Source organism: Balaenoptera ricei, chromosome 17, assembly GCF_028023285.1.
Source record: "Balaenoptera ricei isolate mBalRic1 chromosome 17, mBalRic1.hap2, whole genome shotgun sequence".
Lineage (NCBI taxonomy): Eukaryota > Metazoa > Chordata > Mammalia > Artiodactyla > Balaenopteridae > Balaenoptera > Balaenoptera ricei.
In genome coordinates, this window is record NC_082655.1 from 941,113 (window position 1) to 966,379 (window position 25,267).

General features: G+C 51.8%; 1 protein-coding gene across 7 annotated transcripts; it reads right to left on the reverse strand.

The window, feature by feature from the left end:
• Window positions 1-1,746: 1,746 nt before the first annotated feature.
• On the reverse strand, window positions 1,747-24,984 carry ZNF623 (zinc finger protein 623). 7 transcript variants are annotated; one of them, XR_009498591.1, is made up of 5 exons: window positions 10,495-11,073; window positions 6,993-7,075; window positions 5,662-5,817; window positions 4,925-5,274; window positions 1,747-3,530 (listed from the first exon to the last, which is right to left on the reverse strand). XR_009498591.1 is itself a non-coding variant. In XM_059902442.1 (2 exons), exon 2 carries the CDS (start codon window positions 17,577-17,579, stop codon window positions 16,098-16,100), a length of 1,482 nt encoding a protein of 493 aa, XP_059758425.1. In that variant the 5' UTR covers window positions 17,580-17,662; window positions 24,887-24,984; the 3' UTR covers window positions 13,799-16,097. The 7 variants fall into 7 exon arrangements, 1 of the variants encoding a protein (XP_059758425.1); XR_009498588.1 differs by lacking the exon at window positions 1,747-3,530 and adding an exon at window positions 6,094-6,257 and having other exon boundaries at window positions 3,569-5,274; XR_009498590.1 differs by lacking the exon at window positions 1,747-3,530 and adding an exon at window positions 3,578-4,522.
• Window positions 24,985-25,267: the final 283 nt, after the last annotated feature.

Sequence of the window (25,267 nt, forward strand, 5' to 3'; positions counted from 1 at the left end):
ACAGGCTGTAGGCGCTCAGGCTTCAGTAGTTGTGGCACGTGGGCTCAGTAGTTGTGGCTCGCGGGCTCTAGAGCGCACGCTCAGTAGTTGTGGCGCACAGGCTTAGTTGCTCCGCGGCATGTGGGATCTTCCCAGACCAGGGCTCAAACGCGTGTCCCCTGCATTGACAGGTGGATTCTTAACCACTGCACCACCAGGGAAGGCTTATAACAACATTTTAGTTTTGCCTGGACTTTTGTTAAGCCACAAATTAGACATTGTTACTCTTTGTGAAAATTCATCCACTTGCATACTTACCATTTGGGACATATCTGTATGTACATTATGCTTTGGTAAAAAGTTCACTTTAAGAATCCTGTTGGGCTAGTTGTGGTAGTTCCTTCTTCCTTGCACAGCTTTCCAGCATCTCCCTCTTAACAAGCTGCTCAAACTCAGCCCTGGTCTGCCCGGCAGGCTGCCACCTGACGGTGCCTGTGGGGATGGAGGAGAGCGCCACCCCCTAGGCCCCGAGGAGGTGGAGCGACAGGAACTCCCCATTCATTGCTGGAGGGAATGCAGACTGGTGCAGCCACTCTAAGAGACAGTTTGGTGGTTTCTCACAAAATTAACACACTTGTATAAGATGATCCAGCAATGACACTCCAACCCAAAGGAACTGAGAACTTATGTCCACACAAAAACCTGCACACGGATGTTTATAGCAGCTTTGTTCATAATTGCCAAAACTTGGGAGCAACCCAGATGTCCTTCAGTAGGTGAGTAGATAAATACATGGTGGTCCATCCAGAAAATGAAATATTAATCAGCACTAAAAAGAAATGAGCTATCAGCCATGGAAAGACATGGAGGAACCTTAAATGCAAATCACTAAATGAAAGAAGCCAACCTAAAGAGGTTGCACATTGCATGATTCCGACTCTGTGACATTCTGGGAAAGGCAGAACCACGGCGACAGTTAAAAGATCAGTGGTTGGGCTTCCCTAGTGGCGCAGTGGTTAAGAATCTGCCTGCCAATGCAGGGGACACGGGTTCCAGCCTTGGTCTGGGAAGATCCCACATGCCGTGGAGCAACTAACCCCGTGCGCTGCAACTACTGAGCCTGCGAGCCACAACTACTGAAGCCCACGGGCCTAGAGCCCATGCTCCACAACAAGACAAGCCACTGCAATGAGAAGCCCACACACCGCAACGAGGAGTAGCCCCCACTCGCCACAACTAGAGAAAGCCCGCACGCAGCAACGGAGACCCAATGCAGCCCAAAATAAATTTATTTTTTAAAAAAATTATTAAAAAAAAAAAAGAAAGACGACAGAGACACAGAGGACCACACCTGTGTCAGCGGAGCCGAGGCTGGAGCCCTGTGGCCACGAGCCAAGGGGGCGCCAAGGATGGCCGGTGCCACGGGAAGCTGGAGAGAGGGAGGCTTCAGAGGCAGCAAGGCCCGGCTGGTGCCTTGACCTCACACTCTGGCCTGTAGAGCTGAGACAGTAAGTTGTGTTGTCTTCAGCCACCCAGGTTGTGGCGCGTTGTTACGGCCGTCCCAGGAGACCGATAGAGCCCATGCGTGCACAGACATCAGGGCAGGAGGTGGCCTCCCGTGGGACACGTGTCACGACGCTGTTAGAAGAATAGGGACGCGGAAGGGCCACAAGAGATGGACAAAAGCACCCGTAGAAGGACGTGGAGAGTACGAGTCCATTATTTTGAGGACAAGAAACCAAAACCATGTGCTTATTTTCACAGCACAGGACAGGCGCTTGAGGACACACTCTGCCATCAGCAGACTATCCCTCAGGCCAGGTGAGGGGATCTTTCGCTCTTTGCTGTTTCCCAAACGGATATACTTCATTTAGTGTGAGGCTCATGTTGACCCCTAACTTGGACTAAATCTCACTAAAACAATACGACTTGCTCCCTTTTCTAGACAAAAGTTGCCTGATTCATCGGTCAAGGGAGCCAGGACCTCACCCCTCTCCCCAGGGTGAACGTCCACAGGAACTCCTGGGGAGGGGGTCCAGCGGGTCATGAAGGACAGGGACGAAGCAGCAACGGCCCACCAGCTTGGGTTTTCTGGGCCCAAATGGGAGGTGTGGGGTGCTCTGCTCTGCGGGCCAGGTCCCGCGGCAGCTGCTCAGGGACAGATCGCACGTGGTGGGCGCATCCGGGGAGAAGGTGTGCGGAGAGGGTGGACGCCTCGGGCACCAGGGGCACATCCGTCCCTTTCCACCAGCCATGGGACAGCCCGCTGCTGAGAAGGCTGGTGCTTCCTAAGGACACCTGCCCCTGGGGACGTGGGGACAGGGAGCTGAGGTGCAGACCTTACTGTGCCTTCACGTTACTTCACCACCACGCTTCTCCCCCCAGGGTGCCGCATCCAGCAAAGGGTTCTCAGGGAGCCGCGCACAAGGACACAAGGAGGCAGCTGTGTCCCTGCTGTCTGCCCGCTGCCACTCCCTCGAAGGGTTCGCCGCCAGGGCCTGCCCAGCCGGGCACAGAGGGAACTGCAGGCTGGGACAAACCAGCCAGCAAGGGGAGCCGGATGTGCCACTGTTCAGCAGCCACTAAGCGCAGAGTGACCCACTGGTATCACTCGATAATCATCATCAGATGGAATGTAGTTAATTGCACAGTTCTGTGTCGTTCACACTTAATTCCACACAATGGCATCACGAGGTGAAAGCATCACAAAGGAGTAAAAACCAGAAACAGGTGACCCGGACGCATGGCCAGCTGGCCCGCAGGACAAGGCTCGAGTCTTTGTAGCGCTTATTGCCCAAAGACCCAAGACAGGCCATCCCAACTTGCACTCAGAGGCCATCTGAAGGCCTCCACAACTCCACACGTGGGGTGGGAACAAACCAGGCACTTCCCTGCTCACAGCTCTGAGCTGGAAGAAAAATATAAGCACGGGCACAAAAGTTTGGATTTTATAAATAAGAAAAGCCACTTGGATGTTCCAAAGGGCACATTTCTATTTATTCCAGAGGGCCGTGGGCCCCGCGCCCTTAAGGCCTCACTGGCCATGATGGGGCCACCCTGAAGGAGCAAGGCCCTTCCCCAGCTGCTCTGTGGGCAGGACTGACCCAGAGAAGCTTCTGCTATAAACTGAATTTTATCCCCCCTCCCGAATCCTGTGTTGAAACCCTAACCCCAGTGTGGTGCTGTTTGGAGGTGGGGCCTCTGGGAGGTGATGAGGTGAGATGAGGTTGTCGGGTGGGGCCGTGTCGTGGGATTAGAGCCCTTATAAAAGGAAGAGACACCAGCGCGCTCTCTCCCTTCCCCACGTGAGCGCACAGTGCGAGGGCGCCATCTGCAAGCTGGGAGGTGGGTCCTTGTCAGAACCGGCCACCTGATCTCCGACTTCCAGCCTCCACAACTGTGAGAAATAAACTTCCACCGTTTCAGCCTGCTGGTCTGTGGTGTGTTGCTATGGCAGCCCGAGCAGACTGACACAGCTTCGTACCTTGATAACTTAATGGCTGTTTTCACCCATCTTCAGTATGTATTGATGAACTTAGAATATAAATATCCTGTAAAATAAGAAAAACAATGTGGGAAAGTTCCAAACATACTCATCGCTTAGCTTCAACAACTCATTTTGCCGATACTGTTTTGTCTTTCTTCTTTTTATTCGAATTTTAAAGCAAATCCCATACATGATGCCATTTCACCCATAAATTTGTCAGAATGCATCCTTCTTAAGGACTTTTAAAAACAGAACCGCCCTGTCATTATCACAGCAAACTCCTAATACCACCTAATACCCTGTCCATGTTCAAATTTCCATGATTGTCTCAAAAAAGCCTTTTTACAACTGGCTTGCTCAAATCGGGGTCAGGTGGTCCCTCAGTGCAATGCCTCTGGGGCTCTGCTAGCTCCTCACAGCCCCCCACGTTTTCCTCTCTGGAATTCAGACAAAAATTAAAATCCTTCACCAAGCCTTTGGATAACCTGAAATAGCGTTCCCACGAGCAAGGGGGACTGGTGTTCTGACCAGTGACCAAGTCTCCAAGTGCGAGCCGGTGCCCTAGAGAAGCCCACTCCGCAGGTTTTTACTTCGGGGCTGGGCAATCAAAGGCGCCTGGAGTCTGGAACAAAGAGGTCGCCTCTCCCCCCAAGTCTCCCTGATGTGAACATGGCCAGAGGAACCCCACGCACGCCTCCACTTCCCCTCTCCTGTGGGTCCCCCGATGCCTCGTCAGGAAGCCCAGGTGGCGGACGCCCTTCCCGCAGCGGCTCCGGCGGGTGCTGAGGCCCTCGGGCCCGCAGAGCCTTGCCGCACAGGGTGCACGTGGGCGGGAGGCCTTCCCGCCGCCGTCGCCACGCGGGTGAGGCTTGCGCTCCGAGCAGACCTGGCGATGCGGGCCCAGGCGGCCTCTCAGGCTGAAGGCCTGTCCGCACACCTCGCAGCCGAAGGGCTGCTCGCTTCTGTAGTTCCTCTGGTGTCGCAGAAGGTCCGGGACCCGCCTGAAGGTCCGGCCGCATTGGAAACGCTCGAAGGCCTTGGTTCCCGTGTGACCGTCTGGGGAGCAGCGAGCAGCTGTGACAGCTCAGGACTGTCCCACACGTGTCGTAGATGCCGGCGGCCCCTGCGCCCCACACGCCCTGCACCCGGCTCCCGGCCCAGAGCAAAGCCCTTCGGAAGCCAGCTCCCACCACTCCCCACCCCACCCCTGGCTCGAGGGCTGCCAGAAGCGATTACAGTGTCTCCCCCGGTAAAGGGCCTCCCTTGCCTGGTGGAGGAAACAGGCACTTATACAGGCTGGCGGTGAGACAGGAGAAAAGCCACACAACATGTCTTATCAGCTCACTCCCATCTAATTAGGGATTCACTCCGAGAAAGTGGCCCAGCAGTGAGAAAGCAGCACACAGATGAGCTAAAACTATAAATGGTGGAAAGCTGAAAATGAACTCAAATGCTCACCCCGATGAGGTCACGGCTAGGTCAACGCTGGTGTTAGCCACAGGAGGGAAGGCTGTAACACTGGGCGTTGACCTAAACAGCCGGCTAGTACCTTACATACTCGTGTCTACACAAGAACAAAGACACCAGTCAGGATAGAGACTGTGCTCTCTGTTCCCCTAACCAGGCCCGGCTCCTGGGTTGGGGGAGGGTGCCGGGGACAGAGACCCACGTCCTTCAGAACCACTCACCCTCGGCTTCCCTCCAACCTGGCACCCGCGACCCTCTCTGTCTTGGGGCTCCACACAACCCAGTGTCTGCCCAGCTGGTCTCATTTCCACACGTCTGCGTGATCTCACTTCTGAGGGAATCTGAAATGAAAAACGAAAGACCACCACCACAGTCACCACCTCACGTAAGGGAGGGAGGCGCCCTCATCATCCCTGGGACGAGCACAAGGAATAAGGCACCTGCCCACGGCCACACACGAAGCCCCTCAGAGCAGGGCTCAGGCCCTGTGACCTCATCCCGGGCGTGCGCCTGCCGGGGCGGCCGCGAGGTTGGAGCACCCACACCCTCTCAGGCCCCCCGCCGCGCACACCCACGGCGCCCGCCGGCTCGGCACTCAGCAGAGCAGCGCCCCGTGCAGGGGCGGGGCGCCAGCACGGGTTTCCAGGGTCCGATCACACAGCAGCTCCTGCCCACGGTCCCAATGGGAGAGGAGAACGCCATTGGTGGGTGCTGGGCGCTGAGCTCACCTGGGAGCTGAGGGAGGCCCTGGGGGCCCCTCCGCACTTCCTGAAATGCGGGTCTCTCCCGCCCCGCAACCCGCGGCTCACCCCACTGTTCCAGGCGAGAGACGCGGCCAGGTATGTGGCCACAAAATCCTCCAAGGAGAGAAAAGGTGCCGTTTTCTGTACAGAAGACAAAGCGAGGGTGCAGGCCAGCCCTTGGGGCAACGTCCAGGAAACCACCCCAAAGCAGAGAAGACAGACAGGGAGGAGGGAGCCAGGGCCAAACCGTGACAGGCTCTCCCCACCCTCCTTGCTGGCGGGGCCAGGTCTAACAGCGGACGGGTCTGAGGAAGGAAGAGTGGGCTGCCTCCAGGGCAGCACGAAGAATGCCCTTGGCCAGACTTGGTGCAGGACGGCCCCTCCACAGCCACAGGACAAGAGCTCCAGCTCCCACACCCGCTTAGCCTGAACTCAAGGCCCTGGCGCCGTCGAGGGACTGGACGGGCTCTGCAGGCTGAATTCAGCCGAGCTCCTGAAACGGCCAGCATCACATCCCAGCCCAGCACCCTCTGGCCGGGGTCCGCACACCGCCACTCTCCCCTTGAGAAGTGTATGGCCACCTGCAACACAAACAGCTCCCCGCCAGGAGCAGGACGTCAGACCTGGCTGCTCCTGAGGCTGCAGGACAGTGGGAAATGGAGAGAAGCTGAAACACACGTGTCTGGAAGAAAAGGCGGGGGGCCAGGGGGTCTCAAAGGAGGAAAAACCTCAAAAGGCCTGAAGCTGAGGCTCAAGGGAAGGCTCCTGTCATGGACTGAATGTCTGTGTTCCTCAGATTCATCTGCAGGAGCCCTAACTCCCAGTATGGCTGCAGTTGAAGGTGGGGCCTCTAGGGAAGTATTTAAGGTTAAAATAGGTCATAGAGTGGGGCCCTGATCCGATAGGATTAGTGTCCTCGTAAGAAGAGACACCAGAGCGCTCTTGCACCCTCTTCCTCTCTCTCTCCTTCTACAAGCCAGGAAGTGGGCCCTCACCAGAACCAACCATGCCAGCACCCTGATCTGGGACTTCCAGCCTCCAGACTGTGAGAAATCAACCAATAAATGCGTGTGTGCTGAGTTATGGCAGCTTTAGCAGACTAAGTACCTAGAGAAGCAAGTGTATTTTCATGTTTTCTATAACATCCACTATGGTCTTAATGTAAATGAATCACATTCCCCCCACTCCATAAGACAGACCTGGCAGGCAGGCAGGCAGTCACAGACCTCTGAAGCCACCATAGTGGACCAGTCTCATGGGTGGGCTGGGGGCTGGGGCCCTGGTCAGCCTGCAGGGCACAGGGAGGTGGTGCTCACCTGGGACACATCCGCGGGAACAGCAGAGGCCTCTGGGGAGGCGTGTGGGCCCCTCCGGGGAAAGGCAGGTGCTGAGGGCTGATCTGTGAGACAAAGAAAGTGAGTGAGAGCTGCAGCCCAGAAGCCCCCACCTGACCCCAAGAGCCCTGAACCTTCTCAGTGGACCAAGGGGGATTCAGGAAAAACCAGTGACACAAGCCCATGCACGCTCCATAATGGAAGGGGAATTTGGGGGTCAGGTGGGGGCCAGCATCACTGTAAGGAAACCACTGGGTGCCCTGCGTCCCCCACCCCCAGACACATGGACCCTGACATTCCAGAGAGCAAGCCACAGGCTGTCACCAAATGGTGGCGAGACCATCATTTATGGCTGAAAACCAGCAGCTTAGCCGCAGACAAGTGACTGGACAGTTGGGGGCTAAACCCCACCCTAGGTGCTTCCCCAGGAGACAGGACCAGGATGGCCCATGCCTGCAGCAGTGCACACATGAACGTTCTCGGGCACTTTCCCCTGAATCAAATTCTTCCACCAGAGCTTCATTATTCTTCACCAAGTTTTGGGAATAAGCCGCAAGCTCCCCTAAACTGTGCAGACATGGTCTGCTCAGATCCTACTTCTGCCCCCAGGTTTGTTCACAACCACCCTCCTCAGGATCCCAAAGTCTCCGGCCACAGTGAGTGCCTGTGTCTTTCCTGGGTGAAGTGCGGAGCCCCGAGATGCAGAAGAGGACAGTTCCCAAGACACCCAGAGAAAGGGGCCTGCTGGACAAAGATGCCTAGTTCCCCACATCAGAGATGAAAGAACTAGGTCACACTATAGATCCTACAGATGTGAAAAGTAGCATTACTTCCACTATGACCAACTCTATGCCAACAAGTTCTGCAACTGAGATGAAATTGACAAATTCCCTTATAAACACAACGTTATGAAACTTACAAAAACCAGGAAAAAACCCTGTCACAGAGAAAACACCAGACCCAGCTGATTCACTGGTCAACTCTACCAAATCCTTAAGGAAGCCTATACCAGTCTCAGAAGCCTGTAGGAGAATGACGAAGAGCAAACCTTTTCCAGCCTGTGTCAAGAAGCCAGCAAAGCCTCGACACAAAAACCTGATAAAGACATCATAAGATAAGAAGCTTACAGGCCAGTATCTCTCATAAGCAGACACAGAAATGCTTAACAAAACATTAGGATGCCCAGTACAGCAATTTACTGAAAGAGCTCTGTGTCATGACCAAGTTTATGCCCAGAACACAAGGTTGGTTTGCTCTCCATTCCTGGGAGTGAGGGACTCCAGGGCTGGAAAGATTCAGAGAGCTTCCAGGTTGGTGAACACGTGGAGATTTGAGAAGAGTGCAGTGTTTAGAGAGACCTTGGAAGCTCCGGGCCCTTTCCCCATACTTTTCCTATGCAACTTCCCCCTGCTGTTCCTAAGCCTTATCCTTTTATCATGAACCAGTGATCCAGTAAGTAAAATGTTTCTCTGAGTCTGTGAACTGCTCTAGCAAACCAATCAAACCCAAGGCAGAGGCTGTGGGAACCTGCAGATCTATAGCCAGTCAGTCAGAATCACTGGTGGCAACCTGGACTTGAGATTGGTGTCTGAAGTGTGGGGAGAGGGGCAGTCTTGTGGGACTGAGCCCTTAACCTGTGGGATCTGATATTATCTCCAGGTAGAGACGGTCATAATTCAGTTAGCTGCTTGGTGGTGTGGGAACAAACCACACATCCGACCTAGGAATATATTTAACAAAGGATGTACAAGTCTTCTACTCTCAGAATTAAAAAACAATGCTGAGCAAACTAAGTTGGAAATAAATTGAGCGATATCCCCTGTTTATGGGTATTAAGTTTTCAATTCTCCCTAAACTGATCTAGAAATTCAACACCACTCCAAGCAAAATCACAGCAGTTGTTTTGGGGTTTTGTTTGTTTGTTTGTAGAAACAGACAGGGTGATAATAAAATTTATATGGAAAAGCAAATGACCTCAAATAACCCACCTTGAAGAACAAAGTTGGAAGACTTACACTCCTTGATTCTAAGACTAACTACAGTAAGGCAGTGTAGTACTGGCACAAGCATAGATATATAGATCAATGGAACAGCAGAGATTGCAGAAACAGACCCACACATACAGTTCAGTGTTTCATGACAAGGGCATCAATGTAATTCAAAGGGTAAAAGTTGTTATTTTTTTTCAATTAATGGTGCCAGAACAATAAGGGGAAAAATTAACCTTAACATGCCCTACCTAACACCATACCCAAAACTAATTCAAGGTCGATCTTGGGCCTAAATGTGAACGCTGAAACTATAAAGCTTCTAGAAGAAAAAAATTGAAGAATATTTTCATAATCTTGGGGTAAGCAGAGATTTCATTGGTGGGACCCCAAAAGCACTCACCTTAAAATTTTTAAATTCATAAATTGGACTTTATCAAAATTAAAAGTTTCTGCTTGTCAAAAGACAGTTAAGAAATAAAAAGGCAAGCCACGGACTGGGAGAAAATATTCCCAATATATATATCTGACACAAGACTCATATCCAGAACTAGAACTCTCACAAACCAATAAGAAAAAGAAAAATGAAGCTCAAAATGGGAAGAATATTTGGACTCTTCCACTAATAGATATACATGGTCTACAAACACATGAACAGGTGCACTGGGCACAGGTGTCATGGGCAGCGCTTAGCATGAGAGCCTGAGCTCCTCCACCCACTAATAATGATCACAGCGATAAATAAGAAGAGCTCCCTGCACTGGGCATCCACTATGGACTATAAATGGGCTGGAGTTGGCCAGCTGGAAAGCAGAGAGTAAGGGGGAGAACTGTATGAGATATTGCTACCGAACCAGACTTGGGTCTGTTCGCCTGTGCGCAGTAAAGCCCATCTACTGACACTGGGTTGCGGGGAAGGAAAGTACAGCATTTATTGCAGGCACCAAGCAATGAGAACGGACAGCTCATGCTCAAAAGACCTGAACTCTCTGACGGCTTTCAGGGAAGGGGTCTTAAAAGCAGTGTGAGAGAGGGGGGCTGCAGGGTGTGTGATCAGCTCGTGCATAATTCTTGGATTGGTCGGCATCCAGGTGAAGTTTCAAGCATCATCAACCTTCTGGTTTCAAGCAGTCTAGGGTCTATGTTCTTGCAATCAGCAGTTTTCATCTGGTGGGTTGGCTTCCTGTAAATACAACTTAGGAATGCGTGTCAGGCCTTTATCGCTTTCAGGGAACTGGGAGTTCGGTGATTCTGCTATGTGGCAGATTTATAGTCTAAATTGTTACCAGCGCCCCAGCCCAACAGCTATTCTTTGTTTCTACATCTTCACATTTCCCAATCATTAACTCTTGAGCCAGCCTTTTACTTCAAAAGACAAGGACACAGGGGCTTGTATACCGTTTCAATACGGCCAGAGAAGCGGGCAAGGGCTGGAGTACCCAAGGCATCCTGGGCCATGGCTATACATGAAAGGCAGGGACGGTCTAATACCTCACCTCTGTGATCCGGTACACTTCTGAAAGACCCCCCCACTGCGGTGAGCCAATCAGAAGGCGGCAGGACAAGACCGGGTCGGGGAGACAGGGAGACGACCACCGACCACTGAGGTGGTCGAGGGGAGAGATGAAGGGGGCCGGGACGTACACGTGGAGGGTGGGAACGGAGAGGAGGGAATGACTCAAGGCCACCACGGAGCTAGAACGCCAAACAATTTGCGTGATGGTCTGGGGCAGGAGGACGCGGCTCCCACCTGCGGAGGAGCCCCGAGCGGGATGTTTTTGATACTAAGCCGGCAGCTGGGCACAGTGTCTGGCTCCCACCGGAGCGGTCCAGGCTGGACTCGCAGACGTGGAGGGCGCCCACGACCACGGACGGGGCCGCGCGGGGAGGGCGCAGCCGGAAGAGGAAACGGGCCCGAGGCGGAGGACGCGCTGGGAGGGGCCTGAGGCGGGCGGGCGCGCCCACGCTGACCGGCAGGTGGGCCCCTGCAGGTAAGCCTAACCGGACCTCCGCGAGCACGGGATCGGGAACAGCCGCGGCGGGAGAGCGAGAAGAAAACTCCCCAGCGGAAGTGCTTCTCCTGCCGCCGGAAGCTGCGCTTCCGCCCCTCTAGGAGTTCGTCTCGGTGGCGGAGGGCCCTGGGGCCGCCCGGCCCGACCCCGCCCACACTCCCGGGCCGCAGGAATAATAATAAAAACACAATACGTCAGTCTGTGGAATGCAGCTAAAGCAGTGTTTAGAGGAAAATTACTGGCTTTAAATGTTTACATCAGAAAAGAAGTAAGGTCTAAAACTAATAACCTAAGCTTCCACTTTAATAAACCAGAAAAGGGAAGGGAATCTAGCTCAAAGTAGAAGGAAAGGAATAAAATGGTTCTATTTCAGTGAAATAAGAAACAAACAATAGAGAAAATCAAGGAAAACGAAAGCTGCTTCTTTGAAAGGACTAATAACCTTGGTAAATCTGTAGCTAGACTGATCAGAAAAGCAGAAGGAAGACACAAATCACCAATACCAGGAAGAAAAGAGGAGACATCATTTTAAATATAACTCATTAAGATAGAATGTAAAATACAATGCACAAAAGCAATGAAATGTTTCAACAACCTTATGCCAACTCCTCAGTTATATTAGATGAAATAAGTAATTCCTTGAAAGATACAAGTTACCAAATTGGCACAGGAAGAAATAGAAAAATCTGAGTAGTGCTATATCTATTACAGAAATTGAATTTGTAATTTTCCCACAAAGAACTCCCCAGGGTTTCACTGGTGAAATGTATCAAAGGTCTAAGGAAGAAATAATGTCGTTATACAAACAACTTCAGAAAATAGATGTGGGGAGACTAATTCACAACTCTTTGAGAGCAATGCTACCATGATAGCAAAACAAGACGAGACGTCCTCTCACTTCTAATGAAAATTGTATAAGATGCCCAGCAATAAAGCAAGAAAAAGGAGCAAAGTCTATACAAACTAGAAAGGCAGAAGTAAAATTCTTTGATTATCTACATAGAAAATGCTGAAGAATCTAGGAAAAAGCTACTGGAACCAATAAGTGAATTCATCTAGGTTGCTAGATACAAGGTCAATTAACAAAAATCAAATGTATTTCTACACACTGGCAATGACAATTGGAAAAGACTTTAAAAAAACCAAGACAGAAATCAAAAAGCGTAAAATATAAAAATTTTTGGTAAATTAGACTTAATCAAAAAAATTTTTAATCTGATCTTCAAAAGACATCATTAAGAAAATTAAAAGGTAAGCCAGGAACTTGCTGTCGGCCTTTGGCTGCTTCATCACCGCCGCCTTCAAAGACCGCAGCGAGTCTCGTGCATCACGCTGAAAAACGTAGAAGACGTCACGTTTTTGAAAGATATGAAAAAAATATTTTTTCTTTGACAATGGAAATGGTCTCAAGGGAAACAGGAATGTCACTTTAACCCTATCTTGGAAAGTTGTACCAAATGCTGGCTGGAACTCTACCTCGTTTGACAGGATCAGGACATGTATCTGTCCCATTTCCAGATACATATGAAATAACAAAGTTATTAAATTCTTCTGAATTTGAAACAACATATTTTTACACCTAAGGAATTGTATCTCATTTATCTCTTCCCTTGCAGCATCTTCATCTGTTTTTTGGTTGTTAATTTCTTTCTTTTCTTTTTGGTGTAATAATGAACATCAAAAGGCATATTTGAGGGGAAAGGTTAATGTGCTACTTAAACTTAATTTTACAAGCAAAAACAAAGGCCACCAGAGTGGAGTATTACAAGAATAAGACAACCACATAGTAAGGATTTATAAAATATTTATATTTCAAGTATTCCCCATATTTCCATTATTCTTTATGTAATATGAAGTGAGCACAAAGGGTAGTTAAAACTTTCAGGTGCCTGTGGAGTTATAAGAACTCTATTTATGCTTTGCATTTATGCAAGTTCACATTGGATGTGATTTAGAAGCAGACATTCTCTTTTATCTTTTAGGGTATGTCTGAATACTGGAAAAATTAATACAGTTATTGGTGAGAAGCCTGGTTATAGCCAAAAGTGATGAGATTTTATTCCATTTGTCTTAGGAATGCCCACAATGCTTGTTTTTCTTACAGGTGACTAGCAACTTTCTCCACTAAAGACTAAATACCACATTATATGCTGTAAACCACTCCAAATCATTTTAAAGTCTCTTAAGTCCAAAAAAAAAAAAAAAGTTAAGCCCAAGACTAAAAGGAAGTATTCATAATAAGTATATGTTTTGGGGAATTCCCTGGCGGTCCAGTGGTTAGGACTCAGCGCTTTCACTGCCGAGGGCCCGGGTTCAATCCCTGGTCGGGGAACTAAGATCCCACAGCCATGTGGTGCGACCATAAATAAATAAATAAATACATGTTTGGGAAGGGACTTTGACCTAGAATATAAAAAAGACTCTCATAAGTAAATAAGACAAACCACCCAATTTTAAAATGGGCAAAAGATGTGAACAGACACATCACAAAAAATGATACAGATGCTCAGCAGCATCATCCAGCAGGAAAATATAAATTAGAAGCATAAAGAGACATCGCTATATGCCACTGGAGCGGATTAGGGTTTGGGGCCGTGACAATACCACATGTTGGTAAGGATGTGGACCAATGGAACCCTGCCAGTGCAGGAGTGTAAAAGTCTACAATCACGATGAAGAACTTTTTGGCAATTTCTCATAAAGTTAAAATTCACGTATCTTATAATCCAGCAATTAAATTCCTAGGCATTTACCCAAGTGAAATAAAGAGGCACGTCCAAATAAACACTTTTACGGAAATGCTCATAGCAGTTTTATTCATAACAGCCAAAGCTGGAAACCCAAATTTCCATCAACAGATGAATGAATAAATGATGCTTACCCATACAATGGAACACTACTCACAAAGAAAAAGAGCTATGGAAACACAGACCTACTCAGCTGAGTCTTTAAAACATGCCAAAGTGAAAGAAGTTTGGATTACACAGGATTACATGCCATATGAATCCATTTATATGAAGTCCTGGAACAGGCAAAATGAATCCACACTAACAGAAAGTTGTTACTTGGGCCTGAGGTGGGACTAACTGGGTAAGGACAAAAGGGAACATTTTTGGGTGACAGAAATGTTATTCTTGGTTATGATGATGGTTACACAGGCGTATGGATTTGTCAAAATTCTGTACACTTAAAATAGGTGTTTTACTGTATGGCAACTGGACCTCAACTAAACAAAGTTGGTTAAAATGGTCTGGTAATATCTGCTTCTATACCATTTGAAACATCTCCAGTAATGGTGAGTTTTCCAAAAGATGGAGTACTGTATGCTCTTTTTGAATTATTTACCCCCTCAAGGCTTCTAGGGTTGCTGGAGTTTAAGAACTCAAGATATGCCCTCATGGGCAATCCATTACCACAGCATTTCAAAACTGGTTGTTTTGTTAATGTTCAGATAAAAGAAATTCAGAGGGAACAACTAACAGTTCTGCTGTGTAATGAAACTGGCCTGCTTTTGAACAGCCCTACCCAGAGAGGGATCTGCCAGTCCTCCCGTTTCTCCAGATTCCCTCCCAGATCATCCTCTGCTCTAGCTGACAAATGTCTACTTATCTCTGTAAACCAGTTTGCTGTCACCTCCTCTGTGAAGCCGTCCCAGATGCCCCATGCCAAATTAATCACCTCCTTACCTATGCTCCTGCACAACTGGGAACACACTTCTCTTTCAACACTTAACTCAGCGTACCGTGACCTTCCTGCCTCCCCCATCAGACTCTGGACGACTTCAGGACAGATGGTGTCTCATTCATCTCGGTTTCCCAGTATTTAGCACTCGTCCTTTTAGATAATTACATTTTCAAATCAATGACAAAGTGAGCCAGAGAGCAGGGAAAGGGGAAGAAGTTGGGCTCAATCATGGAATGGCTGAGACAGGAAAAGTCATGTAGCATACCAGGACTGTGTGCCCTTTGAATGAATTCGAAAGATACACAGATGACTGAGGACAAGCCTCCCCCAGAGCAAGTGGACAGTCATGGACAAGCTGTGAAGGCAAAAACACAAGGGGCGCCATCTTACTCTGGCTACTGCCTGCAAGTGCTGAACGCAGTATGACCCGAAGACGCCAGCAGGGCCGAGAAGAGGTATTTCTGACAGACCAGCAGATTAGACAAAACAGCAACGACAAAAAGAGCATCCAAAAACATATTTTAAACAGCAGTATAGAGAGGACAAACCAAGTACTCAAGGACTGGGGTGTGCTTTTTACCGCCTTGCTCTAGACGCCAGGGACACATAAATCAGTCAGATACGCTCACTGTGCTCTAGGAATTAACACTGTAACAAGGAAAGAGAGAGGATCTGAAACACGATTTTGACATATCAGAGTAAGCGCAGTAACAGAGGTGAAGGACCACCGAGGAACGGAAGCAGAGGGGTAGCGGGCTGAGCCGAGAGTCAGCCGGGTGAGGAGAGGGGGCGTTCCAACCAGGACAGAGGCAAGGAGGCAGGAGCGGCCTGGGTAAGTGGAGACGTCCAGCAGTTAGTGCTGCCGCAGTGCCAACGGTGCGGCAGGGAGTTAAGCGGTGGGAGAAGAGGCCCCAGGAAGCAAAAGGCCTTCGGATGCAGGATGGGGAGATTGGAACTTATCCTAAGGACGACAGGAACCAATTTGTGGTTTTAGATAAGAAAGGATGTTTCTCCAACTTGCCTTTCTGATAGATCAAAATATGCTAAGGAATACTCTTTTAAGGTGATACGATTAGATACATAATTCTACTTTAGAAGGGATTTAACTCTGGGGTGAATTGTAATTGTGCAATTAAACAGAAGAACCTTCTCCCGAGGCCGAGCTCCTCCCCCCAAGCTGGTCCAGCTCCAAGTCAGCTGTCCAGTCACGTGGCTCTCCCGCGGGCACGTGCTCCCAGTGGAGGAGGAAGACGGCTTGCCGGCTGGGCAGCCAAGTGGGAGGTGGCAGCCCACTCCAGAGGCAGCCCTGCCGGTGACTCTGGGAAATGCTGACACGTCCAAAGCCGCATGACTTAGGGCTCACACCACTCGCTTCGAGTATCACTCAGTGAGTTGGAGAATAGTTACAAGTCTGTGTGTTCCCCCTGACCTACATACTTCTCACCCAAATGTATGGGGGTCTGACTCAAGGGAAGTCCCTCTTGGTGAACCTCTTGACTACCTTTAAAGTTTGGAGTTGAGGTGAACTCTGTCCCATACTGACTACATTCATAGAGTTTGTCTTCAGCATGAATTTTCTGGTGCTGAAGGAAGTTTGACCTCTGAATAAAGCCTTTCCCACAGTAACTACATACATAGGGCTTCTCTCCAGTGTGAATAACCTGGTGTAGGAGGAGCTTGGAGCTCTGAATGAAGGCTTTCCCACAGTCCTTACACGCAAAGGGCCTGTCCCCAGTGTGGATCTTCTGATGCTCAGTGAGATGGGCTTTCTGGAGAAAAGCTTTCCCACATTCCTTACACTCATACACCCTCTCTCCAGTGTGGATCTTCTGGTGTCGAATAAGGTATGAACTCAGAAAGAACGCTTTCCCGCACTCGTTACATTCATAGAGCTTCTCTCCAGTGTGGATCCTCTGATGCTGAGTGAAGTTCGACGTCTGGCTGAAACGCTTCCCGCACTCGTTGCACACGTAAGGCCTCTCTCCAGTGTGGATCCTCTGGTGCTGGATGAGCTTCGAGCTCCGGATGAAGGCCTTCCCGCACTCGTTGCACTCGTAGGGCCTCTCCCCGGTGTGGATCCTCTGGTGCTCGATGAGGTCCGAGCGGTGGCGGAAGGCCTTCCTGCACTCCTCACACTCGTACTGCCTCACCTCCGTGTGGACCTGGTAATGTCGGATGAGGCTGGAGCTCCGGATGAAGGCCTTGCCGCACTCGTTACACTCGTAGGGCCTCTCCCCTGTGTGGATCCTCTGGTGCCGGATGAGCAGCGAGCTCTGACTGAAGCCTTTCCCGCATTCCTTGCACTCGAAAGGTCGCTCCCGGGTGTGGACGCGCTGGTGGCGGATGAGGTCTGAGCTGTGACAGAACGCCTTCCCACACTGAGCGCACTTGAAGGGCCTTTCTCCCGCGTGCGCTTTCTGATGCGCCACAAGATCCGCGTAGAGAACGAAGTCTTTCCCACACGCGTTACATACGTAGAGTCTGTCTCCGCCGTGAGCGCGCGGATGCTCCCCGAGGTGGGAGCTCTGGCCGAAGCCCTTCCCACACTCGTCACGTCTGTGAGATTTCTCCCCAGACTGAGAAACCTGATGTCTGACCAGGTCCGAATTAAACGGGAAGCTTCCGCAAGCCTCGCGCTGGTGGGCCTCCCCTTCGATCAGCTCTCTCTGAAGCAGGAGGTTTGAGCTCAGGACGGGGCTTCCTCCTGACCTCCTGCCCACCTGCGCTGCCTCTCCTGTTTGGATCTTCCAGTGGGTAACTGTCACCTGCTTGAAACCTCCCTCCTGGGAGGGGCAGCTCCGCACGCTCTGCCCGTCCAGGTTTCCCAACAGCCCCCCTAATCTGGGTTCAGGGCCCCCGCCAGGCGCAGGGGCGGCGAGCTCCATCACTGTGAGGGCCTCGGACACTGTCTTCTGCAGATTTCCATGCTCAGAAATTCAGGCTCCGGAGTCACCTTCTAGTCACCAGTCTGCAATCAAAGAGAGTACGGTTATCTTTCCCCTTCCTTAACAGACGGGAATCTGCTGGAGCGGGCGGGTGGGCGGGCAGCAAAACGCATATCCAAGGAGTGGGAGAGAGGAAAACGTTCCCTCTGCCCTCCCTCCCGGCCCAGCACCGTGCTCGGCTCACCCCGCCGGCCTCGCCGCTGGCGAAGGCCCCTTCGGGCTCCACCGCTAACACCAACTCCAGGGGACAGACTGGCCGATGGCAGATGGGCGGGATGTGGCTTGGACTCCACTCAAAAATCAAGACATATTCCAAAGAAACACAGATGGATTGCTCTTACCACCTCTGCGCTGCCCCTCCTTCCCCAGTTTAGATGGTCGATGGGATTATACCCGTTTGGGGTATGTATCACACTCATTCTCTTGCATATTAACCCTAACTCCCCTGCCCTTCCCCTCCTCTGCCATACTTGTGTGGGAAAACCCCAACTCGAGTAAAATTCAGCTTGCTTCCTGATCGGTGTCTGCACCGCTGCCGACTCAGTTCTCTCTACATTTATAACCACTTGCCTAACGGACCCTGAGGGCTGCCGGCAATTTCTACACTTGGCTAACTCCCCTGTAAGATCACCTCCTGGTTTCTCCTCTCCTCTCAAATGTCCAACACCCTGTCCTTCCTCTCAGGGACGAGGACCTTGCGTCTTCCTTCAGTGAGAAAATAGAAGCAATGAGACGAGAATGCCCACTTTCTCTCACATTTACCAACCTACCTGTGTTTGCGCCCACACCACACCCTCCCTCTTTATGGGGTTAAATGTCCTTGATCGAATCCAAGGTAAAGACGTCCTCCTGTGCACCCCCGGCCCCGCCCTGCAGAAGTCTGGGGTTGGAATGTTCACCACAGCCCTGTTCATAATCACCAAAATATCCATCAACAGAAGAAAGGGTAAACTGAGGAGTCCTCCAACAAGGGAGGAATGCATAGCAGTGAAAAGACCTGCCCCACACAAAAGCACAGGTGAACCTCACAGATGTAACGCTGAGCCAGAGTTCATAGCGTATGATCCTACTTACACAAAGTTCAGAAACAGACAAAACCAACCATGGCGGGAGACTCGAGTCAATGATGGTCTCTAGGGAGATCATGGTTGGCAGGGGGTGCAGGGAGCCCTCGGGGTTCTGGTGACCTGCACGTGGGCCTCGCTCCACAGGTGCGTTTGCTTTGGAAAAGCCTGTGCTTATTTAACCTCCCACGGTCTCTGGGACGCTGTGCCCAGCTCCCTTCTCCAGCTCTGGAATTCTCGCACCCGGAGCTCCGTTGCAGTCACGCCCTCTCCATTGCGAGCCATCCATCACTATGTAACAGTTCACCTCAGACTTCCAGCAGAAAAGGGACCCAGCTCCCATCTCACAGGGCCGTAGGTCGGAAGCCCAGCCTGGTACGACTGGGGCCCCTGAGAAGGGTCACACAAGGTGTCAGCCAGGCTGAGGTCTCCTCTGGAAGCTCTGGAAAAACGTATTTCCACACGCTCAGGTTGTTGGCAGAATGTGGTCCCCTGCGCTTGTGGAACTGTCCCCGATCACCGGCTGGTGGCCCCTCGGGAGCACCGCACCTTCCAGGCAGGAGCAGCTCAGACGCCCTCTCTGATTCTCTTCCGTGACCAGCTGCAGAAACCCTGCTTTCCGTGGGCTCCCCGACTAGCCCTACCTTATGTCAACTGACCGCCAGAGCCCTCCCTGGCAGCCGGGAGGGGTGCACAGTCGGGGTCATCTCAGGACCCTGCCTGCCACACCCCAGCTGGGGCCCAGCCCACGACGGAGCCCAGAGCACCCCCGTCTCCACCTGGGGCAACTCCGAAGGGCCACCCAGCCCCAAAGCTCCACTGCGATGTGCCTGGGCCTGTTTCAGACCCACTGCCCAATCCCTCCTTCCTCACAGGTGCATCCGCGAGCGCGCCCCCCAGCTGCGCCCACTTCCCAGGAGCTCCGTCCAAGACGACCCCGCATGATCGCCTCTCACCCCAAATCTGCACCAGTGGGAAGCAGACCAGTTGCTATGCAGCCCCACAACGCGATGCCCTCCAAAACCCCTTTCCAACGTGGCTGCCAAGGACAAGGATGTGCTCCCGAGGACAGAGCCAGGCGGCGGGGAGCAGCCCGGGGGCAGGAAAGCGGTGTAACCAGGTAACGCGAGCTCTACGGCCGCAGGGCTTCCTCCCAACAGGCTGCTCTTTTTTCTTGGCGAGGCACATGCACACATCTCGATGAACTCCTGGCAAACACCGGCCTAACCACCGCCACTTCCATAGCCCAGAGGCTCCCCCTCCAAGGGGAACCATCTCTATTATTATAGGTGAATTCTGCAGGTTTTCAATTTCAATTAAATGGAATCATACAGGTATGTTTTGTGTCTTTTTATTCAACACGTACCCACTTTTTATGGAGATAGAATTCACACACCATAAAATTCACCATTTTAAAGTGCACAATTCAGTGCTTTTTAGAACACCCCTGAGGTTGTAGAACGTTCCACACTATCTAATTAACTCCCGAGCAGGGTCATGACCCCACCACGTGTCTGCTGACGCTGAGCGCCGCGCTGGGGAGGCCGCCTGTGTGGCACAGACCTCACGGTGTGCGGCCTCCACCGCGTGAACACACCGCCGCGCGCCCTCCTCTCTCCTACCCACCAACACCGAGGGGATGGCAGCTCGGGCTTGGGGACAGAGCTGCCATAACCGGTCCTGTGCTTGTCTTCTGGTCGACAGAGGTCCTCATTTCCGCTGGGTCCTGGGACTCCTTCACTTCAGTGGCCACCAGTTCAGGCCGCGCTCGCAGACTCCACTGGGAACCGCAGCCGCTGTGGACCAGTGACTGCTGTGGGTTTGGGGTTCTTCCCCTTCCTGAGTGGGGGCATCTATGTGGTGGGTGAGGAGACAGCATTTGGGGAGGCCGGGACTTGTCTGAGTTTAGACTGTGACCACGTGAAGAGGCCCTGGTGCCGGGAGAAGGCCACACACAGAGATCTGGGCTCTGGGCGGGAAGCAGTAACTGAGCATGACCTGGTGTGGGACCCAGGGTGGCCCACGGGGTAAACTGTGGCAGAGACACATTGCCCGGCGTCCCTGCTTCCTCTGAGTGATAGAAACCCCTCCAGAAATTTTAGTGGACACACAGCAGCGAATGACTTCATTTCCTGAAGTCCCCTGAAGTGAGGTGTGACCCTGTGACTGATTCCAGCTGTGAGACAGGAACGGAAGGGATGTGCGTGTGCTACCCGCCTCCCACCCTCTCGCCCACCTGCGGTGACGTGCACGAGACAGCACGGCAGGCTCCAGGGTGCTGGAGGGGCAGAGCCGCCCACCTGCCTGTGAGATGGAACACGAGAAACCAAGTTTCCTGTTGGAAACACTATTTTTGAATCTCTGTTACAGCAAAATGAACCCATGCTTAAATACTGCTATTAGACAACCTGACTATTCAGATGCAACGCTCCCTGTGATGACGAAGAAACTGAACCCGCACACCGAGAGCTGACAAGAAGGGTGAGAAGCTGGGCACCAGTCTACGTGAGGCATTCCTCTCCGTGTGAGATGTGCAACACAGCTTCCTGGAGCAGAAGCCCTCTTGGGGTGCCTGTGACACAGCATTTGCGACCACTGCCTGGTGACGTTCGCTGAGAATGTTCTTCTGAGTTAAAGGCCCACTAACTTGGTTTAAAATCTTTTCTGCTTATAAAAATTACTTTTAACTAGTTATTTTTTCAAGGTATAAAGGCAGATGATTATGCTATTTAAGAAAAACTTAAAAAATAACAATAAAATTACCCTTAACCCCACCACTCAGATTACACATGGACATTTTTCCTCTAGTGCTTTTCTGCACCAATGTATTATGAAATCAGGACCACACTCCTCAGTCTCATATCCTGTTTTACTTTACTTTTATATCTTGTTAATTCTTAGCGATTAAAAACATAAGATACACCTTGTAAAAATATTTCAAGTGGTAAACATAAAATATAGACTATGATAACCCCCAGCAATCCAACAGAGAACCAGTTAGCTGTTCAGTTTATACACTTTCATCCAGACCTCTGATTAAACAAAAACAATGATACATTTACTTAGGTACACATGATTTTCAGATATAAACAAGGGCTCACACTATACCCATCCGTCTGCAACACTTTCTGGCGTTCTTCAAGCTCATTCGCACAGAGGCACCCGGTGTTCTGAGCACCAACACCCTCGCGGGCGCCCCGAGGCCCCACGACACATCAGGCGCTGGGGGGAGCAGCCAGCCCTGTGCCTGCGGCGCCAAGAGGAAGGATGCTCCCTGACGCGTTCCGCCCGCTTCTCTTCCCCAGACAGGTGGAAGGAGTCCACCAAGTGAAAGGTTTGAGAGAATAAGTGGCATGCAGCACCCAACCTCTTCGACAGGGTGTCCAGCAGGCAGGACAGTGTCTAACCAGCACTCGCCTGAGGAGTCCAATGTCACTCCAACCTAGGCTTTGACCAGTACTGAGGTGACCTTTCGCTCATGGGCCTCACTGGTGCAGACCTGGGAGGGCAGGAGGGGTGTTACTGATGAGGGCCCCTCAAACCCCAACCAGGCGGTGCTGAACCGGCCTGCATGGTCTCAGGGACACCGCCAAACCCTGTGAGACAGCTATGACCTCTATTATTTACTCTATTTCAGGAGGCTGAGAAAGTCAACCACCCAGGGCTGCTAAGTGGCAGAGCTCAGGTTCAGAGCCAGGCCTGTCTACCTCCACTGCCCATTTCCCGCTGTCGAAGATTTTTTCCCTTCCCAACTATGATGTCACTTTTACAGGATATTTTGCTTAGATCAGCTGGGATTAGTATTACAAAAGTAAGCTTATATTTTAAATCTTGTTATTTTTCTTAATTCAAAAAAAGGTGGGGAAGACTTGGTTTTTTGTTTTGGAGGTGATATTTTCTGATTTTTTTGTTTAAAATGACTGTTCTACCACCTGAAAACAGGCTTGCATATATTTACAAGAATATAGCTTCAAAAATGTATGCCTTTTCATGATTTTCATAACTTTTTTTTAACTTTAGAGGAAGTTTTAAAAATTAAATATACCTTGCTTTGAATAAACATTTATCTTAAATTCAGCAATCTTTCAGTTTCTGCTTAGTTCCTTTTTCTTCTGTGAATTCAAGCAAAATTAAATTGATACTCTTTCATTTAAAGAAACCTGAATGGAACGAACAAAGGAAGTAAAAATACGCCAGACTTCTGGTTCCATAACATCCGAGGCTAATGTGGCCCACTCTTCTGTTATAACATACAGAATTTGCTGGACAAAATATAACATGAAACTGTCTAAATACACAGTTGATGCTGAGAGATGGGGCAAGCCTCAGTGCTGGGAATGAAGTGGAAGCTCAGCCTGGCAGTGCAGCCTGCGAGCAGCCCAGAGGGGCTCAGAGATGGTGAGGCGGCAGTGCCCGCTGCAGGCACTAGAAGCTGTCTGCACTGGTGAAAGGGTGTTACAGCCTTGGGCTCACAAGTTAGCCAAGGTCGCTGTCTGCTGCTTACAGCCTAAAGAAAGGAAGCGGGAAGGTTTGCAAAGCTTCACCCTTGGGAATAATGGGAAAAGGAGAGTAAAAAGACACACGAGGAAGACACGGACTAGAGCTCCAGGAGAAGCTGCACCTCTGCGCTGCCTCGCGGCCGCCACTGTCATCAACCTGAGCTTCTGCCACTGCAGCCGTGTTGGGGGTGGAGTGCCTGGCGGGTGCTCTTCTTCTTTCCTCACAACCATCCACGAGGCTCGGGGAGGTGACTCGCTTAAGGCTGAGCCAGCTGCTAGCTGCTATCTCCTCCTCCCACCCCACCGCACAGCCATTTGGTTTTTGCTCCCAGGACTCTGCCCGATGATGCCAACGGTCTTCTCCTTTCCTGACAAGTTCAGTGTCCTTTCAACAGTCATCTCCCACAAACCGAAGCAGCACTGGACATGCCTGACAGCTCCCTGAACTGGTTCAAGGCCTCGCCCTGTTCTGGGTCGGCTGCTTCCCTGAGCACCCCTTCCATCACCGGCTTGTGAATGCGGTCTGGGCCTTCTCAGCTCAGCCTTGCAAGCCCCATCGTCCCCAGGACCTTTCCGGGAGAGTCAGGAATCCATCACCATCACTCCAGGAAGGGCTGGAGCCACCAAGTTAGGCTTGTGAAAATACAGAGTCCGCCCCCCTCATTTCTCTCTGTATTCTCCGTAAGAGGGATGCTGCAGTTATCACCATTATTAAGATACCGTTACAATGTTACATCTACAAAAAGTCCCACCTCTGTGGACAGGAGCAAGGTATCGCCTGAAGACTCGGTTAGATTGGCATCTCTCAGACCCTAGGTGGGCAAAAGACATTTCTGTCATTCATTGGGGCTGGAGCTCGGGGAAAGGACGCGCTGCACAAGGCTGCAGCGTGATGAGCTCTACAGACAAACCGCCTGAGTTCAAACTGGCCTCCAGCTAACCCTCCTGGGAACCCACAGGCATGCTACTCAGGCCCTGAAGATCCCAGGACCACCATGCAGCCACTGCATGAGGGGGTAAGACGTCCAGGACATCGGCAGAGACGGCCACCGGGTTCAGATACGACTCTAGAATGGAGCCTTCAGGGAAGAGCTGGGACAGCGCAGCCCGTCACCTCTCCCCACCTGGGAGTTCTCCTTCGGGACCAGGGCTGGAGGGGATCCTGTTCATCACCTCTACCCGCGCCAGGGCAGCGGTGCCGCCTCTGCATCTCCTCCAGCACAAAGAGGCTCGAGGCCCCGGCCACTTTCCCAGCATCATTTGGAGAGCTCCCTTGGGCTCCTGGGAGAGGAGGCAGGCTTAGAGCAAAACAGTAGTACTAGCCGTACCTGTGCCCCCCACCCCCCGCCAGGCCACCTCGGAAGGGTTGGTGGGCTTGAGAACTGCGACACAGACGCTGAAGCTGGAGGCTCTACGGCTTGGGTGTGTGACCCCTGGAGCCAGGGAAAGGAACCAAGAGAGTGGAACCGGGTATTTACCCACACGACGTTCCTTAGGGAGAGAAGCTGCGGGCCCCGGGCAGGACTGCAGCCCAGCGGGGGCGGCCGTGACGGCTGCCAGGAGCCGGGCTCACCGTGGCCCAGGCTCCGGGACCCCCGTGCGGGGCCGACCGCGCTCAGCCCGCCCGTCCGCCCGACCGGAGGACCCTGCCGCCCCCACCCGCGGCTCGGAACGCGCCACTCACCCGGCGCCCAGCGGCGAGAGGACGGCGCGCGCCCCGCACGCGGACCGCCGGCCGCCCTCCCCGCTGGCCTGCTGACAAAGCCCGCACGACCGCCCGCACGCCGCGGCCGGAAATCGGCCCGAGGCCCCGCCCGGGAAGCTTCCGGTGCCGCTCTAGGCGCGCAGAGAGCAGCCGGCCTCTCGGTGGTGCGGCCCTCCGGCCGGCCGCGGGCGGCAGGGAGTCGGGCAGCGGGCAGAGCTGGACGGCAGCACCCCCGCCCCCGCAGCCTTGAGCGCCGCCTGCCCGCCAAGTGTGAATGGCTGCCAGGGGTTGTGTCTCTCGGGAGCTGTAAATGCTGGCGTTGAGAACCAGGCGGAGCTCCCGGCGCCCAGCGGTCCCGGG